The following is a 24,973-nucleotide window of genomic DNA, read 5'->3' as shown; positions in this document are numbered from 1 at the left end:
CACTTTGCAGGGTTAAATTCCATCTACCACTTTTCTGCCCATTTGACCATCCCGTCTATATATTCTTGTTACGGACAAGATAGTAATGGGATAGGGAAGATTCATTAAACAGAGCAGCATTACAAAAATTGCTAATTCACGTGGTCCGGATCAAATGCATCCGAGGTTACTGAGAGAAGCAAATGTATAAGTCCGAGAAGCATTGATTACACTCTTGTAATTTTTATCGTGTATGGAAGATGTGTCGAAGGACATTAGAATTGCTAATTTTATACATCGATTCAAGAAAATGGAGAGGTTAAACTGGGACACCAGAGGCCAGTTGAAAGAACTGATGGGGGAAGTTGCTGTCAATCATTATGTGGAGCAAAATAAAACATTAAAAAAATTAATAATTAATTTTGAGCCAGCATGTTAAAGGCAAGTTGTGTCTGAGTAACTTGTTAAATTATTTAATGTGATAACAGGGAAGGTTAATCAAGGTAATGCATAAATATTGATTATGGGCTTTTAACTAATAATCTTTATTAGTGTCACAAGTAGGCTTACATTAACACCGCAATGAAGTTACTGTGAAAATCCCCTAGTCGCCACACTCCGGCACGTGTTCGGGGACACTGAGGGAGAATTCAGAATGTCCAATTCACCTAACAGCACGTCTTTCGGGACTCGTGGGAGGAAACCGGAGCATCCGGAAGAAACCCACGCAGACACGGAGAACGTGCAAACTCCGCACAGACAGTGACCCAAGCCGGGAATCGATCCCGGGTCCTTGGCGTTGTGAAGCAACAGTGTTAACCACTGTGCTACCGTGCTGCCCATAAGGTGTTTGTCCAAGTTGCATCTAGGAGATTTACCATTCAATTAAAGGAAAATGGCAGGAGGAATATGGCATTGACTCAGTGACAGGAAGCAAAAGTGGATGGATGCTTTTCAGACTGGGAGTTGGTCTGCTGTTGTGTTTCTCAATTGTCAATTATCTGTTCATTAGTCTTCCATGATTAAGAAAGTAAAGAGGTGTCCTAATCAAGGTTTCCAAAACAATGAGAAGTTTTGACAGATCAGGTGGAGATCAAGTATTCCCACTGACGCATAGGTAATAACCAGAAATTATGGATTTAAAATCATTGGCAAAAGATCCAGAGGAGAGGTGACGAGAAATCTCTTCAGTCAGAGTTGCTGCAATATGGTCTGCTTTACCTGAAAGATGATGGATGCTGATTTCCTAAAAAGCTTGGAAAGGGAGTTGGACAGATCCCGAGGATGTGAAACATGCAGGATGACTGACAAAAAGCAAGGATAAGCATATGTACTCAATTTTGTTAAGTATATATCCAAACATTTTGTATGCAGAGCTGACTCTAGAATTGACTGAATTCACATTTGGTGATTCTGATGTCCCAACCTGGATTCAGCAGCTTGCTTTAGCATTTAAGTCAAATGCAAGAACGAGAATCTGAGTCATAAAATTGTGCATAATAAGTGGTTTGTTGTTTGTCTCATGCAATATTGTCTCAATTGATACAGGTTTTGAGTGATCTGAGAGGGATGACTGAGAACCAGTTTTGGTATAACTGAGGTTTTGGCATTTTTAAATTTATTTTTGAAATGTTTTATTTAAAACAAATTTGTAACATTTACAGAGAGAAAAAAGGCCCTATGCAAAGAGCCTTAACATAGTGAAAACGAACAGTGAAAAAATAAACATGTTAATAAGGCACTTCCCCTGTCAGCTCTGTTTGCCCCCCCCCCCCCCCCCCCCCCCGCTGTTCCCTGAGAGTCTGCAAGCTACTTTCTCACCCGGGGGCTCCCTGGTCCCTTGCCCACTTAAGTCTCCTCTGCTCTACTTCTCAGCCCCCCCCCCCAAACCTCCCCTGAGGCCTGACGTGCCAGGTCAGCCCTGCCCTTGACCCTAGCCCGCCCCTCCCCCTACTCTCCCTGGTGTCCCCTGACCTACGCTAGCTACGCTGACCCCTGCCCTGGGTGCCTGTCTGTCTCCTGCCCGAGCGCTCGGGCCCTCCTTTGGCACACCAAGGACCCATTAACCTGATCGTATCTCCCCATGCCCTTTCAAGTCCCCTAACCAACCCCTAGCCCATCTCCCTATCAGAGGCCCCGATCTCCCGCCAAAAGGTACCAAGTGCAGGGCCCCCTTTGCAATCTCCCCAAAACACCCTAAGCAGTACAGTGCGCCCTCCAGCCCCCGCTCTCTGTCCAGGCTGAAAACAATCTTGGATAAAACACTACAGTGCAGGATAATTTAACAAACCGCCGCCACACAAAAGCTCTGAGAGCTCAGAGTCCTTTAGTTCAAGTCCAGCTTCTTATTTTAATACAAGTCCACTCCTAGTCAGAGCAAGTTAGGTTAACAGACCACCGCCACTGTACAGCACTGAAAAAACTAAGTGCCGTTCGTTCAAGTCCAACTTCTTATCTTTAATGAAAGCCCAAACCTGTTCCAGTGTCTCAAAGTAGTAATGGAGTTCCTCAAACGTAACCCAAAGCTTCGCAGGATACGGCATTCCAAACCTCACCTCCTTTTTGTAGCGGGCTGCCTTTACCTTGATAAATCCTGCACACCTGTTGGCCAGCTCCGTTCCCAAGTCCTGGCAAATGCGCACCTCGCGTTTCTCCCATCTGCTGCTCCTCTCCGCCTTGGCCCATCGCAGCACACGTTCCGTGTCAGCAAGCCGGTGAAAGCGAACCACCAAGGCCCTTGGTCGGTCGCCCGTCCTGGGCTTCCTTGCGGGGACTCTATGCGCCCCATCCAACTCCAGGGGTCGAGGGTAGGCCTCCGTTCCCATCAGCGCCTCGAACATACCCGTCACGTATGCACCCACATCCGATCCTTGGGGAGGCCAACGATCCTTAAATTCTGCCTCATGGCTCTGTTCCCCAGCTCTTCAAGCTGCTCCTGCATCCTCCTCTGGCAGGAGTTCAGCTCCTCCACTTTGTGCTCCAGCTCCGATACCGTGTCCGCCTGGCTGGAGAGCTTCACCTCAACCTCCCTGAGCGCCTTCTCTTGGACCGCCTGTGTTTCGACCATTCGGTCCATTACCGCTCCCATCGGGTCCAACGTGTCCCTCTTCAGTTCGGCGAAGCAATTCCTGAGGAACTCCATCTGTTGCTCCCTTGGCCAGTGAACCTCCGCTCCCTGGTCCCTGCCGTCCGCCATGCTTCGCCGCCCGGTCTGGGGTCCCCGCTGCTCCCGCTTTGATCCTTGCCGCTCCACCCGACCACTTCTGGTCCAGCTGTCCATACCCCGGGGGGAAAGTCTCTTCCCTATTGTCCCCTCCACCGATTCAGGTCGCCAGGTCCTGAAAATGTCCGTTGAAAAAGGTCCGTTTGCCCATCGCGGGTGGGAGCGATCCGACCTGCAACCTGCTTCCTCGAGGGCGCCACCGGAAGTCCGAGGTTTTGGCATTTAAACACTCTCTGTTTGTATGTTGCAATTGCTGAGCAAACAAGACTTCAGCTAAGATGAGCAAACCGTAATGCTGCAACAAAATATGGAATGTTTACCCAGTGCCATTTATTCATTCTTCACGAATAACCTGTTGAAATTCTGACTTCAGTTCAAAAAATCTTTAGGAGATAGGTTGATGTTGTTTGCAAATTGTCCTTTCACCCCTGAGATTGTCTTCAAGTGTAGCTCAGACTGGGGCAGTAAGGAATGATTTGCAACTAAATGAGATGAGTTGAGACAGGAAAGGAAATAATGATAATCCTTGTTGCTGACTGGTCCAAAATGGAATATTTCCAGCACGAACATCTCTTGCTGTGATGCCACTGAGAGATTGAGTGGATATATATCTCTGATTTCCCCTGAACTGAACTGGGATAAGTATGGAAGCACAGTGGTTAGCACTGTTGCTTCACAGCACCAGGGACTTGGGTTCGATTCCTGGCTTGGGTCACTGTCTGTGCGGAGTCTGCACGTTCTTCCCGTGCTTGAGTGGGTTTCCTCCAGGTGCTCCGGTTTCCTTCCACAAGTCCCGAAAGATGTGCTGTTCGGTAAATTGGACATTCTGAATGCTCCCTCAGTGTACCCGAACAAGCGCGGAATGTGCGATTAGGGGTTTTCACAGTAACTTAATTGCAGTGTTAATGTAAGCCTACTTGTGACACTAATAAAGGTTGTTGTCAAATTCACCAGGATAATTGTCAGTCAACCACTGTTTTTCCATCTAATTATGACCTCAGAGAAAATTGGAATTTAGGAACTTACCCTCTCGGTCACAAATATCGCATGAGTTAGGAAGCCTGGGTATTGGCAGAGATCTTATATCCTTCAACTCGAGGCAGGGTGACACAGTGGTTAGCACTGCTGCTTCACAGTGCCAGGGGCCCAAGTTCAATTCCAATCTCAGGTTACTGTCTGTATGGAATTTGTACATTCTCCCCGTGCCTGTGTAGGTTTCCTCCGGGTGCTCCGCTTTCCTCTGGGTGCTCCGGTTTCCTCCCACAGTCCAAAGATGGGCAGGTTAGGTGGATTGGCCATGAAATATAAAATACATAAATATAAATTACCCTTATTGGCACAAGTAGGCTTACATTAACACTGCAATGAAGTTACTGTGAAAAGCCTCTAGTCGCCATATTCCGGCACCTGTTCAGGTACACTAAATGATAAATTGACCCTTAGTGTTCAGGGATGTGAAGATTATGTGGGGTTACGGGGATAGGGTGGTGAAGTGAGCCTAGGGAGGGTGGTCTTTCAAAGAGTCGGTGCACACTCGATGGGCCAAATGGCCTCTTGCACTGTCGGGATATTATGGTACTATCACTATGATACTCACTTGGTTGTCTGCTGTTACCCCTTTCAAAATTTGTTTGAATGACTGGGGTAACATACCCATGATAGGGATTCATTCCAAGGAAACCAACATGTTAATTTTGTAATAAAACAAGCCTGCAGTAATTGCTGGTTTTGCTGCAGTTGTGTGGACGCAGGGTTGATGCTCTATGTTTTAAAGAGAACCACAAGGATTTAAATCATAACAGGATGATGCAAAAGTATTTTAAATGAAAATAAAACATTAATTGGGCAAATACTGACACATTCACCTGTGCAGGCATGAAGGACACAAGCATATGTGGCTGTTTAGATATAATTATATGGGGATAGATGCCTGCACAGACTTTTTTATATTCTCCTTCCTCCAAGCTGTAAGATTTTATGGTTCAATGAAGAATTGAGTAAATGTCCTACATGAAAGATTTGACAATTACCAAACTGTGCAGAGGAGTTCGCTTGTGGGAAATTATTTCACTCTTGCATGTTGCTGAAAAGTAACCAAATTGTAATGACTTTTGGTGTCACTTTATCCTGTTCTGTTTTGTCAGTGCTTTTTAATGGTTTTAAACATATTGTATTATAAGTGTAGAGATAATAGGCGAGATTGGTGAGGGTAGTCACTGTAAGACCAACCTTTGTGATTAAGAATTTCACTGCTTAAAATCGCAATGTGAATCTGTTCAAGACTGTGGCTAATCAAAGTCAGAAGAGCTGACTGAATGTGAAAAGCAAGTAAGTTTTGCTTTATGGAGGGGATGTGATCGGTCTGAGCCCTCCAATTTCAGGTTTTCCGTATTTGAACATACACTATACACTGGTTGCACATGCTGGGTCCATTTGTAAGGCGATTCCATTCTGGAGAGTTCTTGCAACTTGGGTTGTCACAGTTTAAACACATTTTTCATTTTTCTCTCCTGTTGGGAAGCTTCAATACAAAGAAATGTGCCTCAAGTTTCTAATAATCACAGATCTGTTGTGAATTTTTTCTTGATGTTGATGGAGTTGACACATTCACGTTTTCACACAGGTGAATGTTGACATGTTGCAGGACCAGCAGATGGAGTCCTCAAAAGGACGAATGCTGCGGCGCACAGTCAGTGTTCCATCTGAGGGACAGTTCCCAGACTATCAGCAGGATGGAAGCAGTAAGCTGGGTGAGTTAAACAAGATTGCAATGTTTGGGGTGTGCTGATTGACGGGGTCTCTTTGCGAATTATATTCACAGCCTGACTGCTGGATGTCTACCTTTTGGTCCCCTCTTGTGGTTGATTATGTGAAATGCAGAGTAAGCTGCAAGGGACAACTGACCATACAACACTTCAGCTGTGACTGCCACCTCCTGGTGGGTTTGAAAACTAATCTAAATCTGGGAACTGAAGTTTTTTTCTTGCAACCGACATTCAGTACAATTGGTCAATCTAGAGCAGTGTTTTCCAAACTTTTTTTCTGGGGACCCATTTTTACCAACCAGCTAACCTTCGGGACCCAACCCGGCCGACCTTCGCACCCCACGCCGGCTGACCTTTGCGGCCCAGGCCCGCCAACCTTCGTGACCCACGTCGGCCGACCTTCGCGGCCCACACCGGCCGACATTCGCGGCCCACCATTTGCTCTGACCTTGCAATGTTTAGGCGAACCTCCAATTTCTAGAGGATGAAAACATTTTCAGTTTCTGCATTTTTTTCCTATAAAAGTTTATCAAATAAAAACTCCCCATAACTTGGGGAAAAAAAAGCTGCGACCGTATTACGCATGCGTGTCCGCGCCAATGAGTGGTGAGTGCGGCCGCATTCTTTTTATATGTTCGTGGCCAATTTGAAGGCCGCTTGCAGCCGGCGTTATTAAAAGCCGGCTGCTGTGGCTGATGCGCACGGATTTGCGCGATCGGAAGTGCCGCGACGGACGACTCCGCGACCCTCCTGACACCCGCCTGGGAACCACCCGTGGGTCGCGCCCCCGACTTTGACAATGCCTGATCTAGAGGCTGAACTACTTTCTTCTGGCTCTTTTCCCCCTAATAATAATATTTGCTCCAATTAAACGAAGATGACCATGTGATAATTTATTGTTTTGAATCCAGCTAGGAATGGACATGACTTTCTTTGCCAGTGCCTCCTAGAAAGTTTTTTTTTTGCAACAGAGTATCTTTTAACAACTCCTGCAGCTGGCTCTACAGGTCATTGCTTTGTTAGGATGAGGGAAATTTTCAGGTGAACACAATGCACTGACAGTCGTACAGTTCTCTGCATGACACTTTTTTGGAATAATGGCTGTGGGAATCCACAAGATGATAATTGTGAAGTGTGATTTATTAGTTAGAAAAAATAAATTAATTTGAAGCACTGATGCTGTGTTTATTTTTAGTCATGAGACATATCAAAGTAGATGGCATTTTCAAACCAGAGTGAAGTTTCATTCCAAGTGAGTGAAACTTGAGATGTCTGGGATCAAGATTCAAACACAAATGGCCCCTTGCCTTGCCATAGAGTCTGGTGATAGATTGGCAGGTCACCTACAATGAGGACCATGACTGCTGCTCTGTAATGTTACTGATGGCATTCTGGAAATTTAGAGATTGCCATCTTGCTCCAGTTCCTCTTCACTGCGAGAAATTGCAGTGCCTTTGTTTGCCACCTCTCTGTTAGTATGAGTGGGAATGCACTGCATTAATATTGTTGGGTATAATATTCAGATCACATCCTGTGCCAACAAAGAAGGTCCTATTCCAAATGTAATATTGATTTGTCCAAAAGGAATTGTATGTTATGTAGCTAACCCACGTGTAATTGATGTGAATTATTTTGTACCACAATGTGACATGGAAGTTGCTTCAAGATTGCTTTTAGATAATTGATAAAATTGATTAACGCTCTGTTTATATTCATTTTTTTGAGGATTTAAACTCCTCAGCTTCTTGTCAAATGTTGGAAAATACCTCCACCTACCCTTCATGCTAAGTTGTATGGATCTTTGTTGCAATAAGTCCAAAAATGTGCAGGTTAGGTGGATTGGTCATGATAAATTGCCCCTTAGTGTCCAAAAGGATGGTGGGGCTATGGGGGTGTGGGCCTAGTTGGGGTGCAGAAGGAGGCCATTCGGCCCATCGGGTCGGCACTGACCCTATCCAGGCCCAATCACCAGTCCTATGCTGCAATCCCACCCTGAGGGACGAATTAGCATGGCCAATTCACCTAACCTGCGCATATTTAGACTTTACGGGCGGCAGGGTAGCATAGTGTTAGCACTGTTGCTTCACAGCGCCAGGGTCCCAGGTTCGATTCCTGCCACTGTCTGTGCGGAGTCTGTACGTTCTCCCTGTATCTACGTGGGTTTCCTCGCGGTGCTCCTGTTTCCTCCCACAAATCCCGAAAGACGTGCTGTTAGGTGAATTGGACATTCTGAATTCTCCCTCTGTGTACCTGAACTGGCGCTGGAATGTGGCGACTAGGGGCTTTTCACAGTAACTTCATTGCAGTGTTAATGTAAGCCTACTTGTGACAATAAAGATTATTATTATTATGTGGGAGGAAACCGGAGCACCCGGAGAAAACCCACGCAGTGTCATGGGCTCTTTTGCATACACTTGAGGGCATCTTAGTTTTATGCATCATCTGATGGTGCACCGTTGCCTCAGAATTCCACTGAAATGTCAACCTAGTTGTGCTCAAGTTTCTGGAGTGTGACACAATGTGAAATGGGTGAATTTTGTTCCACAATCGTCTGACAGGTTAGTCAAATAATCTATATTACTGCATTTGCATGTTATGAAATTCTGCTGGACGGTTGCAAAGCATGTTCATTAAGTAATAAACTGTTTCAAAAGATGAAACTTTTATTTAAAAGAAACAGTAACTTGATTTCCAGAAAACCAATTGGATGCTGTCAAACTGATTTAATTATGTAAAATCATAGAATGAATAGTGCAGCACAGAAGGTTGCCATTGTCCACTGTGTCGACACCAAGAGTGCAGTAACACTGGCAAAATCACATTCCATTTGTTTGTTTAATGAGATAAATGGGGTATAAAACTTGGCTCTTCAGAAAGGGAAATGGTAGCAGTTTTTTTATTTTTCAGTAAATGAAAAGAGTCACAGGACGACATAAAGATTCCAGTCCTTTAAATTGAAACAAGAGTGAGTGAACTGTAATGGTATTTCTCCTGCTGATTAATTCCATCCGTTCAGATGGTGCATTGTGGTTAGTGCTGTTCATGGCTGGTGTTGGAAGGAACGTGTTTTGTAGGTTATTTACAAAACATGCTGCTGAGCCAAGGGCTGATTTAGCACACTCGGCTAAATCGCTGGCTTTTAAAGCAGACCAAGGCAGGCCAGCAGCACGGTTCGATTCCCGTACCAGCCTCCCCGAACAGGCGCCGGAATGTGGCGACTAGGCGCTTTTCACAGTAACTTCATTTGAAGCCTACTTGTGACAATAAGCAATTTTCATTTCATTTCATTTCATTTACTAATGCGGTCCTCCACTGGACTAGATACAGTTCACTTCTGACCAATGTGAACAAAGTAAATATTTTAAATATAAACACCTATTGGGAACTTATGGCATTAGCCCTGGCTCAACAGGAAAACTCTGACTTGAAAGGTTATGACTCCCAGCATAACTCCAGCAACTTTAAAATATAATCTGGGCTGGCACTTCAGTGGTAAGAGGTGAAGTCTTCTGGTTGAGATGTTAAACTGGGGTGGTCAGTTATTTGGGCTGGAGGGCCAAGTGACGAGTTTTGGCAAACTGTTGAGGGCAGCATATATAAAATGAATTGTGTTAACAGCTGCCATTAAATAATAAATACCACTTTAATAAAAAATGACACTAATTAACATGCCAATGATCATGATACAGATATGACCAAAACCTTCCTCTTGCCATTATTTAAAGCTGCAGATCTGTCCATTTGACAACTGTTGTAAAGTTTTGTAGAGCAAGAAAAAGCTTTAATAGTTCTAAATGTTCAGAAAATATAATTTTACCAGTTATAGTTAAGAAACAAATCCAGAGACGGATTTATATTTAGTGGGGCTGCTCACTGCTCACCTTCATTACCCCGCCCCCCCCCGCCCCCATGATGGCTGCTGTTCCCGACCAGCTGACTCACCTCGTGGCTTTCGCCTCGCTGTTACTGGCTGACCTGCCCTCCTCAGCCCTGGGAAGCGACTCACCACTCCCCTTGCCTGCTCGATGGCTGCTGACCCCATCTCCGATCTCCTTGTTCAAAACATTGAAAAGTCTGCACAGACTATAGGGTCGCTAGACCACATGCTGAGAACCATTTTGCAGACTGGATAGAGTCAATTCACACCCACATATGTACAGTTTTGTGTGCACCTGCTTTAAACTGAGGTCCTGTTTACCCTCCTGAACTGAAGTAAACACACTCCACATCATATGAAGAAGTGGTGATATTCAACATTTATCCCGCATTCAACAATCAAAAAAGCATTATGGGCTATTATTTCATTGCTGTGTTTGTGACCCATTGTGTGCAAATGTGCCATTGCGTTTCCCTACCACGTGACTGAACTTCAAATGCACTTAATAGGATGCAAATCGCTATATAATGAAGTCGTGGAAGGTATGACATAAATGTTGGCTCTTTTGTTTGTGATACACTCTAATTAATTAATTGCTTGTGATTTTTCCCACTTGATTTCCATTTTGAAAACAATCACACATGAAAATTGAAGGCTGCTGACAAAAGTTTCAGATATATTTCATTTTTCTTTTCTCTTACCCCACCATCCTCTCCCCATCTCCGACTCAGCTGAGATATAGCTATCAAAATTCATGTCAACCTCCCACCTTCTTCTTACCAACATAACTCCTATGAAACTTAATTGCTTTCTTCCCTTCAATTCCTGAGCATTTTTCTGATTAAATTCTGATTCCTAATTTCCCACTGTATGTCAAATTTATAATTAAACAGATCTGAGGTAAATGATTGCAGAAATTATTCCAGAAATATCAGTTATTATTTGTAGAACTTAGCGAAGTATCTCAATTTGATAATGATGTGAATAAGAGTGACCAAGAGTGGATCTGTGCATGCCTTGAACAGGTATAGGTTTGTGACGATTTGGAAATGCAAATTGAGAGAAAGGAATTGGTGACATGGCCTCCATTGTTCACCACGTTGACTGACAGATTCACTTTTACTCAATGTATTAGCATCCAAAGTTTGTCATCTCTCTTCTCTGGCAAGTACAGCTGAGATACATAGCTGCTGTATTATAAACTCTCTGTGTTTTGACACAGTGCTAAATTATGAGTTGACTGAAGTTATCCCCACTCCATTACTGCTATTACAAATCCGGAGATCTTTTACCAGAAGCCAACTACTTGCCTCAAACATCCTTTGTGGTTGCCCAGTTCCGTCACATGACTGGTGCCTTCCTCTTCTCTGCCTTGTTGTTCTGGACATATTGCTCTGTCTAAGAAGGAGACAATGTTTTAAGTTTCTCCGTTTCGCTTTTGTTTCATTTATTTCATAAAATCATTTGATAAGAGACCCTGAGGATTGGAGTGGAAGATGTGTTTGGTGACATCTTGGCCATGGAAGATAATCGCGTTTTAAAACCCTGCTGTTTCAGTGCACTTCTGTCTTCTGTTCAGTCAGGTGTGTTGCGCATTTCTTTTACTTGTCTTTTCTGTGGCTCAGTTTCAATTCTGACAATCAGTGAATTTGCCCTTCTTTCTGTGTTATCTATGTCTTAATGCTTAAGAGTCGGCAGGTATCAAATGATACCACCACAAGTTTTATCCGGCTATCGATCAAGAGCCAAACACCAGTTAGTTAGTTCCAGGTCAAGGGTACTTTATTTACACACAATTAGTCATGCAACATAAACACTACCAGTTAACTACACCTATCGACTAAGACAACCTGTACTTAACGCTTCCGGGTGCGGCTATGCAGAGCTAGGTCGCATATTCGGCAGCTCCTGCTTGGAACGGACTTTTGGGCTCTTTTACAGGGCCCCCACGGCATTTGTTTGACATTTCCCGGTGTGGGAAGAAGGCTGCAATATTCCCCCGACAGTGTCCCCCAGGAAGGGTATGTCTCTGGGTTGCCAGACACGGCATAAACAGTAAATGATTTGGCTGCAACTGCAGGATAAACAGGGCCTCTTCCAGCATGCAGGCGGGGGAAGGGCAAGCTTAAAGCTGCAAGCTGACCTGAGGGCCTGTATCAAAGGTGAATACTAGCAGCAGAGGGAACAACTGTGAAAAGACCTCATCAAGGCCACTGAAGGGACTTCCGGTTGCGGTGATGCCTAGCTAGCCGCACGCTTCGGCGGCTCCAGCTCCGACGGACCTTCGGGCTCTTTTAAGAGCCCCAACGGGGAAATTTTTTGACGACGCAACCCGGTGTGGGGTGTGTGAGAAGGGAGTCTCCCCCAAACGAAGGAGGAAAAAACCGGCGGCGGCGGCTGCAGCGCGAGGAATCGTCGACCAAAGGGTCAGAAAGAGAGAAGTACAAGATGGCGGCGGAGAAAGCGCAGGCGACATGGGGGCCTGAGCAGGATGAAATTGTGAGACGGTGCGTGGAGCTGCTGAAGAGGGAGGTGCTGACCCCGTTGCTACAGGCAATTGAGGGGCTCAAGGAGACATTAAAGACCCAGGAGACAGAGCTCCGCGTGGTGGAGCAGAAGGTGACAGATATTGAGGACGAGATCCTGGGCCTGGCGGTTAAGACACAGACGCACGAGGCACTTCATAAAAAGTGTACTGAAAGGATCGAAGCCCTAGAAAATGGAGCGCGAAGGAAGAACCTTCGGATACTGGGTCTCCCTGAGGGTGTGGAAGGAGTGGACTGTGGAGCGTACGCAAGTACGATGCTGAGCTCACTGATGGGTGCTGAGGCCCCTACGGGCCCCTTGGAGGTGGAGTGGGCAAATCGGATTCCGGCGAGAAGACCAAAAGCGGGAGAACCACCCAGGGCGATAATCGTGCGATTCTACCGCCTTAAGGACAGAGAAGAGGTCCTGAGATGGGCTAAAAAGGTGCGGAGTAGCAGATGGGGGAATGCAGTGGTACGGGTATACCAGGATTGGAGTGCGGAGGTGGCGAGAAGGAGGGCGAGCTTCAACCGAGCCAAAGAGGTGTTGCATAAAAGGAAGGTGAAGTTCGGGATGCTGCAGCCGGCAAGACTATGGGTCATGTATCAGGAGAGACACCATTATTTTGAGACGGCGGAGGAAGCATGGACCTTCATCAAAGAAGAGAAATTGGATTGGAACTGAGGGACTGATGCTGCAGGAAATGTTATTGTTAATGTTATGGTTGAAGTTAATTGAGAAGTAAATTGGGAAGGGGGGGAGACTTTGGGGAAATGTGGGCGCCGGTGAGGGGGGAAAGACGGGACATAGTTGGAGAATGGGGGAGGGGGAGGGGAAAGGGAGCTGCGCCATAAGAGGCGGGTCAGGTAAAGGGATGTTCCCGCGCCAGAAAGAATAAGGCGGGAAGACAGGCGCAAGGCGGATGGGAGTTCCCCACACGGGGGGGGGTCGAAGAGTGAGCAGGAGTAGCCGGGGTCAGTTGAAGTCAGCTGACTTACGGAAGTAATATGGGGGGAGCAATCATGCTAGAAAGAGATCTAGCAGGGAGGGGGGGGGACAACTGGGTTGCTGCTGCGGAAATCCAAAAGGAAATGGCTAAAGAGTGGGTGGGCGGGGATGGTGTGCGACGCTGGGGGAGCGAGCGGGAGCGCGGAGGCGGGATATGGGACTGGCCTAGAGAAGGTAATGGCTAGTCGACACGGGAGGGGGGCAGGTAGCCCCCTAGTGAGGCTGATCACGTGGAATGTGAGAGGCCTGAACGGACCGATAAAAAGGGCCTGAGTGCTCGCGCATTTGAAAGGACTAAGGGCAGACGTGGTTATGCTCCAAGAGACGCACCTAAAGGTGGCGGACCAAGTTAGGCTAAGGAAAGGACGGGTGGGACAGGTGTTCCACTCAGGACTGGACGCAAAGAATAGAGGGGTGGCCATTTTGGTGGGGAAACGGGTAGCATTTGAAGCAAAGAACATCGTAGCAGATAGCGGAAGTAGATATGTAATGGTGAGTGGCAGGCTGGAGGGAATGGAGGTCGTGTTGGTTAATGTGTATGCCCCAAACTGGGACGATGCGGGATTTATGAGACGGATGCTGGGGCGTATACTGGACCTGGAGGTAGGAAACTTGATTTTAGGAGGGGACTTTAATACGGTGCTGGACCCGGGGCTAGATAGATCCAGCTCAAGGACCGGAAGAAGGCCGGCAGCGGCCAAGGTACTTAAGGGGTTTATGGACCAAATGGGGGGAGTGGATCCATGGCGATTTCTTAGACCTAGGGCTAGAGAGTTTTCCTTCTTCTCCCATGTCCATAAAGTGTACTCCCGGATAGATTTTTTTGTTTTGGGAAGGTCGTTGATCTCTAGGGTGGAAGAAGCTGAGTACTCAGCCATAGCGGTTTCGGATCATGCCCCACATTGGGTGGACCTGGAATTAGGAGAGGAAAGGGAGCAGAGAACACTCTGGCGATTAGATGTGGGACTGATGGCGGATGAGGGAGTGTGTGCAAGAGTGCGGGGGTGTATTGAGAAATACCTGGAGGTCAATGACGACGGCGAGGTCCCTGTGGGAGTGGTATGGGAAGCACTAAAAGCGGTGGTCAGAGGAGAGCTGATCTCCATTGGGGCCCACAAAAGGAAAACAGAGGCCAAGGAAAGGGAAAGATTACTGAGGGAGATTTTAAGGGTGGATAGGGAATTTGCAGAGACCCCAGAGGAGGAATTGTACAGGGAGAGGAGACGACTCCAGACGGAATTTGACCTTCTGACCACCAGAAAGGCGGAGGGAGGTACTGTGGAGGAAGGCACAGGGGAGGAGGTATGAATATGGGGAAAAGGCTAGTCGCCTGTTGACTCATCAATTGCGAAAGAGGGCAGCAGCGAGGGATATAGGAGGAATTAGAGACGAAAGGGGAGACACGGTGCGAAGGGCAGGAAAGATAAATGAGGTGTTCAAGACCTTCTATGAGGAACTGTATAGGTCTCAACCCCCAGAGGGAGAGGAGGGGATGCGGCAGTTCCTGGACCAATTGAGGTTCCCGAAAGTGGAGGAGCGGGGGGTGGTAGGCCTGGGGGCACCGATTGGGGTGGACGAGGTTATTAAGGGACTGGGAAGCATGCAAGCAGGGAAGGCCCCAGGACCAGACGGGTTCCCGGTGGAGTATTACAGAAAATATGTGGACTTGTTGGCCCCGTTGATGGTGAGGACGTTCAATGAGGCCAGGAAAGGGGGGACTCTACCCCCGACGATGTCGGAGGCGACGATATCGTTAATTTTGAAGAGGGATAAAGATCCGTTGCAGTGCTGGTCCTATAGACCCATTTCATTATTGAACGTAGACGCCAAATTGTTGGCAAAGGTACTGGCATCGAGGATAGAGGACTGTGTCCCGGGGGTGGTGCACGAAGACCAGTTAGGGTTCGGAAAAGGGAGACAACTGAATGTTAACGTGCGACGACTATTAGGGGTGATAATGATGCCCCCAGTGGAGCGGGAGGCAGAGATAGTGGCGGCAATGGACGCAGAGAAGGCATTTGATAGGGTGGAGTGGGAGTATTTATGGGAAGTGTTAAGGAGGTTTGGGTTTGGGAACGGGTTTATTAGCTGGGTTAGACTTCTTTATGGGGCTCCAACGGCAAGCGTAGTTACAGGTCGACATAGATCGGAGTATTTCCGACTATATAGGGGAACAAGACAGGGATGCCCGCTGTCTCCATTTTTGTTCGCGTTGGAAATTGAACCTCTGGCCATGGCGTTGAGAGACTCCAGGAAATGGAGAGGGGTGATTAGAGGGGGAGAAGAACACCGAGTCTCGTTATACGCGGATGACCTATTGTTATACGTGTCGGACCCAGCGGGGGGGATGATAGAGGTTATGCGAATTTTGAGGGGGTTCGGGGATTTCTCGGGGTATAGGCTAAACATGGGGAAGAATGAATTATTTGTGATACATCCAGGGGACCAGAGTAGAGAGATAGAAGGCTTGCCTCTAAGGAAAGTGGAAAGAAACTTCCGATACCTGGGGATTCAGATCGCTAGGAGCTGGGGAACCTTGCACAGACTTAATCTGACACGGTTGGTAGAACAAATGGAGGAGGACTTCAAGAGGTGGGACATGCAGCCTCTATCGCTGGCGGGCAGGGTGCAAGCAATTAAGATGATGGTCCTCCCGAGGTTCTTATTTGTATTTCAATGTCTCCCTATACTAATCACCAAGACCTTTTTTAATAAAATAGACAGGAGCATCACGAGCTTCGTGTGGGCAGGGAAAGTTCCGAGAGTAAGGAGGGGGTTCCTTCAGCGTAGTAGGGACAGAGGAGGATTGGCACTACCGAACTTGGGCGATTACCATTGGGCCGCCAATGTGGCAATGATACATAAATGGATGATGGAGGGTGAGGGAGCGGCGTGGAAAAGACTGGAGAGGCGCTGGTGACGGCGCCGCTACCGATCTCACCTAAAAGGTTTACCACGAACCTGGTGGTGGTGGCAACATTGAATATCTGGGGACAGTGGAGGCGACAGAGAGGGGTGCGGGGAGCCCTGGTGGGGTCCCCAATCAGGAACAACCATCGGTTCGCCCCAGGAAGAATGGATGGAGGATTTCAGAGCTGGTACCAGTTGGGAATTAGGAGGGTGGGAGATTTATTTATAGATGGGACTTTTGCGAGCTTGGGAGCATTGGAGGAAAAGTATAAGTTGCCCCGGGCAGATTTCTTGAGATATATGCAGGTGAGGGTGTTTACTAGACAACAGGTGAGGGAATTTCCGTTGCTCCCGACACAGGGGATACAGGACAGGGTGCTTTCAGGGGTGTGGGTCGGAGAGGGCAAGGTGTCAGAGATTTACCGAGAGATGAGGGAAGAGGGGGAGGAGTCGGTGGGCGAACTAAAAGGAAAGTGGGAAGAAGAACTAGGGGAGGAGATAGAGGAGGGTATGTGGGCTGATGCCCTAAGCAGGGTAAATTCCTCTTCCTCATGCGCCAGGCTTAGCCTGATTCAATTTAAGGTGCTACATAGAGCACACATAACGGGAGCAAGATTGAGCAGGTTCTTTGGAGTGGAGGACAAATGTGGGAGGTGTGGCAGGAGCCCGGCAAACCACGCACATATGTTTTGGGCGTGCCCGGCACTGGAAGGGTATTGGAAGGGAGTGACGGGAGTGATTTCGCGGGTGGTGAAGGCCCGGGTCAAACCAGGCTGGGGGTTAGCTCTATTTGGAGTTGTGGAAGAGCCGGGAGTGCAGGAGGCGAAAGAGGCCGACGTTGTGGCCTTTGCATCCCGGCGCAGGATCCTACTCATGTGGAAAGAGGCGAAACCCCCCGGACTGGAGGCCTGGGAAATCATATGGCGGGGTTCATTAAACTGGAGCAGATAAAGTTTGCCCTGAGAGGATCGGCTCAAGGGTTCACCAGGCGGTGGCAGCCATTTCTCGACTACCTAGGGGAACGTTAGAGGGAAGACAGATGACCAGCAGCAGCAACCCAGGGGGAAGGGGGGGGGGGGAGGGGGGTTTAGTTTAGTTTAGGTCAAAGATAAAGGGGTTTTGTTACTTGTGTATTGTTAAAAATTTCTGTATTGTTATTGTTGCGTTTGCTTTGTAAGAGGGGAAAAATTGTTGTTTGGGAAAAAAATTTCAATAAAACATTAAAAAAAAAAAAAAACCTGTACTTAACTTCGGGCACCCGGCTTAGGTCAGAAAACAGTGGCTGCTGTTCGCTTCTGGATCTATCGAGTTCGTAGGAGTAACTGCTGCTCAGCTAGGCTCATCCGTCTGATAGCGAGCGTTGACGTTGGGCTTGCCTCTGGTGTTGCTGCACTTGGCGATGGCCGTGACCAGGGTACCAAGACCAAGAGAGAGCGAACATATGGTGAACTCTTCTTCTTATACTCGGGGGGGGGGGGGGGGGGTTCGCGCTCTTTTGGGCGGTCCTTCGATTTGGGCCTTACTAATTGGGTGATCCCCGATCACTCTGTTAGACTCCTTAGCCAATAAGTGGGCGGGGATCTGGATGGCTGGGCGGGTCCCAAGCAGTCACTGACCCTGTTGTTTACGTCTCCTTTGAACAGAGAGTGGCGCCGAAATGTCTGGGACTGTCCCGGTTGCTTGAGTACCAGTCCTTTGTTTTGGTTAAGATGGGCCATCAAATGCTAATCGACCCCATTACAATCCTAATTGGACGGAGTTTCGATACCGTCTGGATTTCGGGCTTACGAATATGCATTTCAGGCTGTGAGCCTGCCTGAGTCTTGGCTTGTCCATTTTACCTGCTAAGCTTTGCGAGTTTCTCTGCACCTTGTTGGAAGTGGCCATCCCAGATAGCTACAGGTGAGAATCATAGAAGCGTTATTTTCTGAGGCTACATGTGATGGTGACCCCTTTTTGTCTTCAGGGAGAAAATTGCGAACGGTTACTGCCCCTGAACCTGTAGCCAGAATCAGTAAAAATGACAAGAGTGTGTTGCTCTGATTGAATGTTGTGGAAATTATTTTCACTATAAAGAAGTCACTTGGTTTTTTTTTAGTTTGAAATATAAATTCAAACAGAAGAGATGAAAGGAACAAATGGAAATACATAGCATTTCAGTCAGAGCAACTGGAAATACATAACATGTTAGTCAGCATTAGGAAGAGAAACCATGCTCATCTAAGAATGTCTGGGATCACCCACAAACACCTGATGAAATGCTGACATATCAGTTAAATTGGTCATTTAACAATGGAATATACAAGCAAAAATTACAATCCAATCTGTTTGACAATTGTTTCTCTTGCAGTAATTGGCCTTGTCATCCCTTCTGGTGCTATATAGTGTTGTCAAGTTATTGGTCAATTAGTCCAGCTTGTGCACATCAATCTGAGTCACACCGGAACTGAGTTGCTCATGAACTGAAAATAAACTGTTTGAATTTACACAATGTATTTCATGTCCTTTGGGCCTTATCCGCAAAACATTTCAGTGTTAAGACCCCACTGCTGTTAACTGTGTGAATAGCGCCTCTTCTTTCTTGGGAAACTAAGGAAATTCGGCATGTCAACATTAGTACTTACCAACTTTTACAGATGCACCCCAGGAAGCATCCTACCTGGCTGCATCACAGCCTGGTGTGGCAACTGCTCGGCCCAAGATTGTAAGGAAGTACAGGGAGTCGTGAACACAGCCCAATCCATCACGCTCACCCGCCTCCCACTGTCTACACCTCCCGCTGCCTTGGGAAAGCAGGCAGCATAATCAAAGACCGCTCCTTCACGGCTTATTCACTCTTCCAACTTCCATTGGGCAGGAGATAAAAAAGTCTGAGAACACGCACTAACAGATTCAAAAGCAGCTTCTTCCCCGCTGTTACCAGTCTCCTAAGCGACCCTCTTCTGGACTGATCTGATCTCTTCACACATCTCCACTGAGTAGTATTACAATCCTATATGCTTCACCCGATGCCTGTGTCTGTGTATTTACATTGTGTATTTATGATTGCCCAATGTATTTTTTTTCATGTATGGAATGATCTGTCTGAACTGTACGCAGAACAATACTTTTCCCTGTACCTCAGTACATGTGACAATAAACAAATCCAATTCCCAAAACCCCGAAGGATAACTGGAAACACTAGTTCCCAGTGGTGTATATTTCTTAGGAATATAGTGAGGAACAATGTACAACCCAGTGAAGAAGCAGTCCAGCCGTTCCTAATGGAATATATTTGTTTGGAATAATGTGAGGAGCAAAGTACAATCCAAGTGAGGAACCAGTCCAATCATTGTGTAAACAATTAAAGAATATTTATTAAAGTAAAAGAAAAAACACACAATAAGAGACAAATATACACTATGATACTTATATTTATAATACACATTACCTATCATTCCCAAAATATACCCATGTTCTCTGAACTCACTGAAACACCCCTTTTCCCAAGCAAAATCCAATTTTCGTATCTCTATAGATCAAATCCAGCTATCGCACAATACTGCTTAGGTGGCCAAGTCCAAAACAAAGTCTCTTCCTGGTTCAGTGAAGGCATGAAACTGCGTCTTTAGGAGGAGAATTTCTGCAATCTGCCATGGCCTTAAATGTTAGGTGGAACAGGCCTTGTGGCTCAAACCATAGATGGAACTGGCCTGCCTGACTGTTGAATGGAGAACTCACCCCTTCCCCAATGAGGTTGCTGCTAGCAGTTATACTGTTCAGTCTCTTTGATATTCCACCCTGTGGAATTGGTTGTTTACATTTCTCAAATGTCTTGCCTTTAAAAGTTATCATTTGTATAGCCCCACTGATCTCTGGTAAACAATGTTTCTGATATAGCCATTCTCGCCTCAATGTCCCCAGACGCCTGCTAATCTTGTTACTGGGAAAACATGTCTCATTATTCCTCTCGACGCCTGCTCGCCTTGTTACTTGTCTCATCTTTTGTTTTCATCTCTAGTTCACCGTTGACCTTGTTAATTTACCAAAGAGTCTTGTCACTGTTGTTCAATAGGTAGATAAGTGGTTTAGTTGGATGATTTGGTGCAGGTGCAAAATGTCTGCTGTGCCTTCTTCAAAAGTAAGTCCCAAGAAACAGTGTGGGGCAATATTGTAGAAGACTTTCACATGTTGGTGGGCAACAAATTTTTGCCCACAGACTTACCTCCTTCTAAAGTGCTATTTGGCTCTGCCACACTCCTGTTCAGTGGCAAACACAAAATCCCTCATTGGAAAGATGGAATCCGAGAGAGCATTAACCCAGGTTACATAAGAACATAAGAACTAGGAGCAGGAGTCGATCAACTGGCCCTTCGAGCCTGCTCCACCATTCAATGAGATCATGGCCGATCTCTTGTGGACTCAGCTCCACTTTCTGGCCTGAACATCATAACCCTTTATTCCTTTATTCTTCAAAATACTATCTATCTTTACCTTGAAAACATTTAATGAAGGAGCCTCAATTGCTTCATTGGGCAGGGAATTCCATCGATTCACAACCCTTTGGGTGAAGAATTTCCTCCTAAACTCAGTCCTAAATCTACATTCTCTTATTTTGAGGCAATGCCCCTTAGTTCTGCTTTCACCCGCCAGTGGAAAGAACCTGCCCGCATCTATCCTATCTATTCCCTTCAGAATTTTATATGTTTCTATAAGATCCCTCCGGATCCTTCTAAATTCCGGTGAGTACAGTCCCAGTCTACTCAATCTCTCCTCTTAATCCAGCCACCTCAACTCTGGGATTAACCTCGTGAATCTCCTCTGCACACCCTCCAGCGCCAGTAAGTCCTTTCTCAGGTAAGGAGACCAAAACTGAACATAATACTCCAGGTGTGGCCTCACTAACACCTTGTGCAGTTGCAGCATAACTTCCCTAGTCTTAAACTCCATCCCTCTAGCAATGAAGAACACAACTCCATTCACCTTCTTTAATCACCTGTTGCACCTGAAAACCAACTTTTTGCGACTCATGCAGTAGGACACCCAGGTCCTCCTGCACAGCAGCATACCAGAGAGATTTCTTGGAAAAGAATGGGGAGGAAGTTCGATCTGGAGACAAATGCAAGAGTGAAGCAAGATCAGATTTTAATGAGTAAATTTCAATTTTGAGGCACATGCAAAAATATTGTTCCTCATCATTCCTTAACTGGAATCTCACCTGTTCTTCATTATTGTCTCTTTAAGGTGCAACATAATTTCTTGGGTAAGTGGGTGAGCACATCCTTTTTTCAGATGGTGGCTATTGTTCATCAGTTGCTTATTCATGATACTGGTGGATATGGATTGGAAATTGATTGTGTTCTCTCCCAGGATTGTTTAGTTTTTTTTAACTTGGAGAATTAGTTTACTTAGACTGATAATTATTGATATAATGGAGATGTGGTCCTTTGGAAATGGCAAGGTTTTTCTAATGCAAATAGATTGCACCGTGAAGGTTACATTATGTTACGAACTTCTTCAAATGACATTTTATTATTTTTTAAAATTCCAATTAAGGGGCAATTTAGTGTGGCCAATCCACCTACCCTGTACATCTTTGGGTTGTGGGGCTGAGACCCATGGGAGAATGTGCAAACTCCACATGGACAGTGGACATTTTATTTCTCAAGTCTACAAAATGTCCTGAGCTGCATTGATGGCTCATTGAATTGATGAATGAGTATGGTAAAGGATTGAATTGTGTAGATCAAGACATCAAGAATCAAGCTTTGAGGCGTGTTGCAGCTTATTACATTTTCCCTTGGCTAGGGACAAGGAGAAATCATCTAGGATTCCCATTTGTGATAGTAGTAGTCTTTGCTGATAGACCATTCTTACAATTGCTGTTACTTGGCAAATGTGTGTGATTTGTGTCAAATACAGTCGAACAGATGAAGACCTGGACTTGTAATGGATTTGTGCCTCTTCTGTTCAAATTGAAAGCAACAGGAGTATTGGTACAAACGTATGAATGGTGCCATTGACCTCATTAGGACATGACGGGTTTGTCATGTGGTTTTTTTGAAAAAACATTTTATTAGGGTACTTGCAGTTTTTATAATAATAACAATAACAGCAACATAAACATGGTACATAAAACATTTCCATCCCTATCACGTTCTTTGCACCCCCAATCAATGAAACAATAGCTTAACATCCCCTTGATTTCTGCCTCTGCTGACATTTTACTTTTGTCCGAGAAAGTCGACGAACCGCTGCCATTTATGTCATTTAGTTAGCAATAATTCTGCACAGTGCTTCATGGCTATTTTCCCCTGTGGAAAACAGAGGTTTTCTTGTGACAAGGTAGGATGGACTTAATTTCAAAAATCAGAACTTTTGAGGGGTGGCACGGTGGTGCAGTGGTTAGCTCTGCTGCCTCACAGCGCTGATGACCTGGGTTTGATCCCGGCCCTGGATCACTGTCCGTATGGTTTGCACATTCTCCCCGTGTCTGCGTGGGTCTCACCCCCCATAATCCGAATCTCACCCCCTGGTGTTCCACAGGGATCTGTGCTGGAGCCTCTGGTGTTTGAGGTATACATAAACGATTTGGAGGAAAATGTAGCTGGTCTGATTAGTAAGTTCGCGGATGACACCAAGGTTGGTGAAGTGGCAGATAGTGTTGAGGATTGTCAGAACATACAGCAGGACATAGATAGATTGGAGACTTGGGCAGAGAAATGGCAAATGGAGTTTAATCCAGACAAATGTGAGGTAATGCATTTTGGTAGGTCTAACATAGAGGGGAAATATACCATAAATGGCAAAACTCTTAGGAATATAGAAAGTCAGAGAGATCTGGGCATGCAGGCCCACAGATATTTGAAGGTGGCAACACAAGTGGACAAGGTAGTCAAGAAAGCATACGGAAGGTTTCCTTCATTGGACAGGGCATCGAGTATAAAAACTGGCAAGTCATGTTACAGTTGCATAGAACCTTGATAAGGCCGCACTTGCAGAGCTAAGTGGATGCTTGGGGTGGGGTGGGGGGGATGGGGATGGGGGGGGGGGACACTGATGTGCTGACTGAAGGGGAGCCAGGTGAGGGGAATGGATGGAGAGTCAGGCTGGGTGCCACCGAGGGAGGGCTAGAATCGGGAGGCGGGGGCACATGGCTGGCCGAAAAAGGGAGATGGTTAGTCGGCAGGATTGGGTGGGGGGGGGGGGTGGCGGCCAACCCCCCGACCAGGCTGATCACGTGGAACGTGAGGGGCCTGAACGGGCCGGTCAAGAGGTCCCGCATGTTCTCGCATTTGAAGGGGTTGAAGGCGGACGTGGCCATATTGCAAGAGACGCACTTAAAGCTTGCGGACCAGACGAGGCTAAGGAAAGGATGGGTGGGACAGGTGTTTCACTCGGGGTTAGACTCAAAGACCAGAGGGGTGGCAATTTTGGTTAGTAAACGAGTGGCATTTGAAGCGGGGAGCAGCGTGGCGGACAAGGGGGGCAGGTACATAATGGTGAGTGGTAAGCTGCAGGGGGCCCGGGTGGTGCCAGTGAATGTATATGTCCCAAACTGGGACGATGCGGACTTCATGAGGCGCGTGTTGGGTAGGATCCCGGACTTGGAGTCAAGTAACCTGATTATGGGAGGAGACTTTAATACGGTCTTGGACCCGATTTTGGACCGTTCCAAGTCCAGGTTGGGAAAGAGGCCGGTGGCGGCCAGGACCCTGTGGGAGTTCATGGGCCATATGGGGGGTATGGACCCGTGGAGGTTTGCGCGACCAAGGGCGAAGGAGTTCTCCTTTTTCTCCCATGTCCATAAAGTCTATTCGCGGATAGACTTCTTTGTGTTGAGTAGGGCGCTGATCCCGAGGGTGGAGGGGGTTGAATACTCGGCCATTGCGGTCTCGGACCATGCCCCGCACTGGGTGGACCTGTGGCTGGGGGCGGAGCGGGGTCAGCGCTCTCTCTGGAGACTGGATGTGGGGCTGCTGGCGGACGAAGAGGTGTGCGGGTGGATAAGGAGGAGTATTGAGAATTATGTGGGAGCGAATGACACAGAGGAGGTAACGGTGGCAGTGGTGTGGGAGGCTTTGAAGGCGGTCGTTAGGGGAGAGTTAATCTCCATCAGGTCCCACGGAGAGAAGAAGGAGAGGGCGGAGGGGGAGAGGCTGGTGGGAGAGATACTCCGGTAGACAGGAGATACGCGGAGGCCCCAGAGGGGGAGCTGCTGAACGAACGCCGGAAACTTCAGGCGGAGTTCGACTTGCTGACCACTGGGAAGGCGGAGGCGCAGTTAAGGAAAGTGAAAGGGGCAGTCTACGAGCATGGGGAGAAGGCGAGTAGGATGCTGGCGCACCAGCTGCGCAAGAGGTAGGCGGCTAGAGAGATTGGGGGAGTGCGAGATAAGGAAGGCAACATGGTGCTGAGCCCAGAGAGGGGCAATGAAGTCTTCAGGGAGTTCTCCGTGAAGTTATACGAGTCGGAACCCCCTGGGGAGGGGGAAGGGATGAGGCAGTTTATGGACCGGTTGAGGTTCCCGAGGGTGGAAGTGGAGCGGGTGGAGGGATTGGGGTCCCCAATTGAGTTGGAGGAGGTAGTCAGGGGGCTGGCAAGCATGCAGTCGGGCAAGGCCATGGGTCCAGACGGCTTCCCTGTAGAATTTTATAAAAAGTTCTCGGAGCTACTGAGCCCGCACCTGCTAAAAACCTTCAGTGA

At 47.0% G+C, this 24,973-nt stretch overlaps 1 protein-coding gene across 6 annotated transcripts in view; it reads left to right on the top strand.

Annotated features, from left to right (window-relative positions):
- Nucleotides 1–24,973, top strand: part of rasal2 (RAS protein activator like 2) — a 757,584-nt gene that overhangs the window by 351,268 nt on the left and 381,343 nt on the right. For 4 of the 6 annotated variants that reach the window (XM_072511668.1, XM_072511667.1, XM_072511665.1 and 1 more), the window contains exon 3: nt 5,826–5,952. In XM_072511668.1, the coding sequence (XP_072367769.1) occupies nt 5,826–5,952 (127 nt within the window). The remainder of the gene's footprint in view (nt 1–5,825; nt 5,953–24,973) is intronic. The other 2 variants (XM_072511669.1, XM_072511666.1) reach the window with 1 other exon arrangement.

This window comes from Scyliorhinus torazame, chromosome 7 (assembly GCF_047496885.1).
Source record: "Scyliorhinus torazame isolate Kashiwa2021f chromosome 7, sScyTor2.1, whole genome shotgun sequence".
NCBI lineage: Eukaryota > Metazoa > Chordata > Chondrichthyes > Carcharhiniformes > Scyliorhinidae > Scyliorhinus > Scyliorhinus torazame.
This window is presented reverse-complemented; position numbering and strand designations above follow the sequence as displayed.